The 6000-nt window shown below is 34.8% G+C and overlaps 1 protein-coding gene across 1 annotated transcript in view; it reads left to right on the plus strand.

Annotated features, from left to right (window-relative positions):
- The window catches only part of LOC133335004 (cell adhesion molecule Dscam2), a 52083-nt gene extending 46911 nt beyond the window's left edge, over positions 1 to 5172 (plus strand). The window contains exons 16-17 of the mRNA XM_061543307.1: positions 2339 to 2429; positions 4583 to 5172. Of these exons, the coding sequence (XP_061399291.1) occupies positions 2339 to 2429; positions 4583 to 5099 (608 nt within the window). The 3' untranslated portion in view covers positions 5100 to 5172. The remainder of the gene's footprint in view (positions 1 to 2338; positions 2430 to 4582) is intronic.
- The last annotated feature ends 828 nt before the right edge of the window (positions 5173 to 6000 follow it).

Below are 6000 nucleotides of genomic sequence, written 5' to 3' on the forward strand. Positions count from 1 at the left end.
AAAATTGTGTTTCAAGAAAGCAAAAATTACAACCATTATAGAAAACAGTAAATTATTTAATAACTACTATACAACTACTACAACATGGACATTTCACACTTTTTTGTAGTGTTAATGCGAGCATATACAAATACCAGGGTTTACCTAATTTTAAAATTAAATTTAGTAAATATTGCAGCTGTATATAGGATGCTTATCAATTGATCATATCTAAATTTTAATTTGATCATTTCAGCAGGGGCAGCGAACCGCCACGGGTCCCGCTAGTATAATATAAAGCTAATTATCAAATTCTTCTGGTAATTCTTCCTCAATGTGCCAAGATTATGAAAATTTGAATAGAAGAGCTGAACGTTATCGAAGAACTGGAGCTCTTTTTATACCCTTCACCACACTGTGGTACAGGGTATTATGTCTCTGTGCCAAACTCCCAATATTGGTCCGATTGATACAAAATTTTGCACAGAGTATTGAATTAGGTCTAGATTGATGTGTACCAAGTTTGGTTGAAATCTGTTCAGATTTAGATATAGCTCCCATATATGGATTCGTCCGATTTTCGGTGAATGATGCACCAAACTCCCAATATTTGTCCGATTGGGACAAAATTCTGCACAGAGTACTGATTTAGGTCCAGAGTGATGTCTGCGATGTTTTTTTTATCGGTTCAGATTTAGACATACCTCCCATATATAGTTTCGTTCGATTTTTGTGAATTATACACCAAACTCCAAATATTTGTCCGACTGAGACAAAATTTTGCACCGCTTATTGAAATTCCTACAGGTCGACGTCCTTGAAGTTTTGTTTAAATCGGTTCAGATTTAGATATAACTTCTATATATAGTTTTATCCGATTTTTTGTGAATGATACACCAAACTCCCAATATTTGTCTGATTGAGTAAAATTTTGCATAGCGAATGCTATTGAGAAAAAAATTATGCGTGATAAGGTTTGTTGAAATCGGTTCAGATTTTGATATAGGTCTTATATATATTTTCGTTCGATTTTATGTAAATGGTGCATGAAATTTGGCAGAGGCTATTAAATTGAATATAGTGATTACAAAACAAGAATCGAAGTCAATCCGGTTGACATGCAATTTTTCAATGATTTCAGAATGGTATGTGTATGGGGTTTTTCAATTGGTTCAAACATTTATCTAGATAGCACATCTAATTTCGCCCGATTTCATCTCAATGGTCCTCCAAAGATTCTATGACCGTTCTATCTAAAGGATATTGTAGATATTAACATGTCTTGCATGTACCCAAAGTGGTGAAGGGTATCATATAGTCGGCCCCGTCCGACTTTTGAACTTTCCTTACTGGTTATTGAAGATTTCGTGGTGTTCTTATGGCTGACCTAAAGCTCTTATTTCGCAGACATGGAGCTCTTCTTTTCGCAGACCTGAATATCGGTCCATGTTCTAGCGTAGCCTTCATACAAGGGTGGGTCTCAATATTCGGTATTTTAAAACTTTTGGACTCGTTTTTCAAAGGAATTGGCTCAAATTTGATATTTTGATCCCTCACTGAATAGAAGATGTCCTACCAAAAATGATCAATATAAGTCCATGTTTCGGGGTATCTCCCACATAACGGTACCCCAAAATGTTCCACGTATTTCCTAGTTTTTAATTTATTTGTCTCGTCCTAAATTCTATGATTTCAAAACTAAGAACCAAACCAAATTTCTATGATCTCTAAGCTAAGAATCCAACCAACGTTTTCAATAAAAAATTATACCAGCGATGTCGAATTATTTAATAGAATTGATAACCCTTTAAGAATTCAAAACTAATTTGCTAAGCCAATCAAATAGGTTATGTTACAATAAACAATATATTATAATACATGTTATGTTCAATATAATATTATATGTTTTTTTTTATATTTTTCACAATCTTATTTTTTCGCAGAATCTAGTAACACACAACATTTTCAAAATCACAATATCTCAATAACATACCTGTAGTATTAGTTGGACAAGTAATATTGATTGATGATTTGTTAGAATCATTTGATTTACAAAACAAAAACAACAACAAAAAACCAATAAATTAACAACAAAAGACTACAATTTTTACAAATTCATCGCTGAACAACTGAATTCATTTGATAGTATTAGAATTATACATATTTTCGCATATATTCTAAAAAACTCCAACACACACACACTATATTACATACAGTTTTTATTTGTTTGTTTGTTTTTAAATATAGATTTCCTGAGCAAATTTTTTATTTGTTGTTTGTTTTTTTTTTTAATATGAACCATTGTGAAAGTGAGTTGAATTGTTAATTTTGTTTTTAATTTCTTCCTCCCCTACCACAGGTATCATCTACCATGGGGCACAATCAAGCACATCCTCTGATCTATCACCAATGTCCGAACAAAAATCATTGCCACGTCGCGGTCGTTCAAGGTATCATCATCAATTATATCAGTTTTCCACCAACACAACACCGCGACATCATAACAATAGTAAAAACTCTTCCAGCAATAATCCAAACAAGATCCTCTCACCACGCAGTGGTGTCGGCAATCTCAAGTCCATATCGAGCACATTCAAATCACAAGACTCCATACAGTGTCACATACCCACATTGGTTAAGTCACCTTCCATTACACAGCAACAAAATAAACACAACAACCAACAACAACATCAGCAGCAACAACAACAACATTCCTCAAACATAAACACATCCAGTAGCTTCACCAGTAGTAATTGTAGCAAAATCTCACAACAACCCCTACTTGTAACACCTAAAATTGCACCACACCACTCCCAGCAACTTCAAATGAACACCGACCTGCTAGACGGTAGTAGTTGTAACAATTCCCTTGCATCTGTAGCCCCCTCCCTGGCATGCATGCAGCCATCATCACAATTTCGTCCCATTGCCCATAAAGCCGATGAAGGTCTGTCGGGCGGCACTCTTTTGAATCCCTCAACAGCACCATTATCGTCGAAATTCTTTACGGCACCGACCCTGCCCAAATAGGATACGGCCCATGGGGGCAATGTAGACGGCAGCAGTCTGGTCGACAGTGATGGCATTGTGAATAGTTTTGGCTATAACATCGGCGAGATTTCGTGCACCTACATGAACCCCATTGATCAGAAAATCGACTATGAGTCATAGGTATTTGGACTTGGTCAAAGTCAGTAGGTTTAGATAGCTAGAAAAAAAGACGGCTTAATGAATTGTATCGATATGAAATTGATTATTGTAAGATATGTATGTATGTGTGTAAGTAAGTTGAGGTAAATATTGACTATTACAATGTAGTGGAGGATTCTGAAAATAAATTTCTGAAGTGTATCGCTTCACTTCGGTGTGTCATTGAAAAATATATATTTTTTAATTCATTTTACCTATGAAGGGTGAATTTATTATTTTTTTTTATTTCTTTAAATTTTTTCGAAATATAGTATTAAAGGTAATAAAATTGTTCAAATGCTACCAAATCCTACCTAAGAGAAAAATTAAGTATTTTCTCAAATGGGGAAAATTTTCGAATAAGGAGGCCTGTCACGGCCACACCTTCCAATAATGTGACCCATTTTTCGATTATCTTCGTTCTAATGTATTTTCTTTCGAACCCCATATTGAAGTAATAAATCGTTAAGGAAAAAACAAGGGGTTCTGGTCAGGAAAATCGATTTCTGAGCCACCCCGCATTTCAGTGAAAAATAAAAGCACAAATTGCCACTATAGGGTGAATATGATTACTCCGGGGGCTTCCACCTATTTGGAGCCCAGCTATGGGGCAATTTCCTATCACTATACTAATTTGAATGTAACTCTTTTCCATTTCCAAAAGAACATTTTTGGCAAGACTGCATTTATTGAACCGATACAAAACCAATTATGTACTCAAACTGTACGTTTTCTTACAACAAAATTCCAGTTAAGGTCAACATATGACCGCTATGTATGACTTCAGCCTTTGAACGGATATTATTGTTTATCCCATGTGCTACGATATAATCGCAATGATTTAAAAACTAAAAATATAAAATTAATATATTCGCCATCATATGGTACAAAGTGTCTTATTTTTCAAATGGTATTTATATTCTCTTCCTTTAAAATGTCGACACTCGAAATTCAAGAACTTGCTTTTTAATCGAATATTTTCTCATTTTAAATTGTTATTGGATGATATCATTGTAAAAAGTTGTCGTCATCATCATTTATTTTTACCAACGTCTATTCTCTCTTTCCACTTATTTGTTTATCCAATCGCAAAATGTTATTCTTTCTTTAATAATTGTAACTGACATTGAAATTTCGATGCGGATCAGCAACATTTCATCATACTGCTTTTTTGGTCTTCTCTCCACTGCAGTGGCTTTCACCAACATTCGACTAACAAAAAATAAAAATAAAAAACACAACAAAATACTTTCATTGTCAGACCACATAAAAAAATTGATTGCAAACTTTTTAACGGAATGATGACATTTCAATTATTCCTCTCTTCTGGTATTCTCTTTTTTGTCAATATAATGTATATCTATGTACACATGTGTATGGGTGTTTGTGTATATGTACATACACCACTATATAGGCCTGGAGGTGTTATACGCACCCTGCATCCATTGCAGTTACAAGCTGAATGCAATGTAATCCCCACCGGTGGATTTCATCAAATTCCCGTCGAAGTGGCTCTGCCATCTGCAACGGAACGCTCTGATGTGGCACAGGTTGAATGTGATGTGGAAACATTGAAGAAATTAAAGTTGGGCCTAAGGTCAACGTTGTGGTCTAGGCCAGCTTCGACCACATCGCATTTGCTACAGCAACAACAGCAGCAGCAACAACAACAGCGGGCCCAAGAGAATCGACCCATATCACAGCCCCAATTGCAACAGTTACATCAGCAGCAGCAACAACAACAACAGCAGCAGCAACAACATCTCTCCCAAACACCTTCTCAACAACAGTTACCAGCCCATGTTGCTGCAATCAAGTCTCAACAATCACCATCCACATCACAAAAACAACAATTGCAACCACGTCAAAATTCCCCAGCTCCCACCCAGAAACTTCTCAAGGAGAAGTCGGACTATTCAATATCTGTGTGAAATATTTATACGCCATACAAGAGTTGAGCGGATTTTCGTAGTCGTTTCCGTTTTCTAGCGAAACGTATGCGATTGCCAAATATCCAAACGAACTCAGACGTAGGCCGAACGTTCACAGTCGATGATAGTCGGCTATAACTCGTACATGAGTAGACTGTTGTGTTGTGCTCCAAATAGGTTAAATACTATCACCTGTTAATTATTCATTCGATTATTTGTTTTGACTTGCGCTGCAGCAATGAAAGTTACAAAAAAATAGAGAGAAAAAAAAACAGAAACAGAAACCCTAAAAAGGAAGAAAAGAAGGTGATGAAGATGAAGTTGACAAAAACAAAATTAAAGTTATATGTATAGTTGTGTATATGTGTGTGAGTGTATGTATGCCCACTAACACATTGTTATGTTTGACAATGATACGTGTTAACAACGGATGAAGCCAAACGAAATTTCTATGTGTATCTGTTAGAGTGTCGTATAGTATCGTACGTATATTTGAATATGAGTGGTCTATTCTGTGTTTAGCCTGTGATTAGTTAAATATTTCATTTTCGAAAAGATAAAAATAGGAATATATGATCACATATGAATTCAATGTCATATATGATAGTACCTACAGAAGACTTTGTGTGTAAAAGTATTTTTCTTTTCTTTTGTTTTTACAATATAAACCAAGGTATGAAAGTATGTTTCCGCTTGTATACCATAATAAAATTGTATACCATAAAATAATAAAAAAATGTAAACCATTTACCCTTTACATTTACATTAGATAATCTATATAGATTTTTTTGGCATATAACAGGGTTTCTTAAATACCTTTAAATTCTTAATACCATAACCATAAATTTAAATATCCAACATGTTGAGGTACATTCTGAGGTACATAATATAAAATAGGTTA

This window comes from Musca vetustissima, unplaced genomic scaffold (assembly GCF_032173495.1).
Source record: "Musca vetustissima isolate MV318-11 ecotype Yass unplaced genomic scaffold, APGP_CSIRO_Mvet_v1 utg29110, whole genome shotgun sequence".
NCBI lineage: Eukaryota > Metazoa > Arthropoda > Insecta > Diptera > Muscidae > Musca > Musca vetustissima.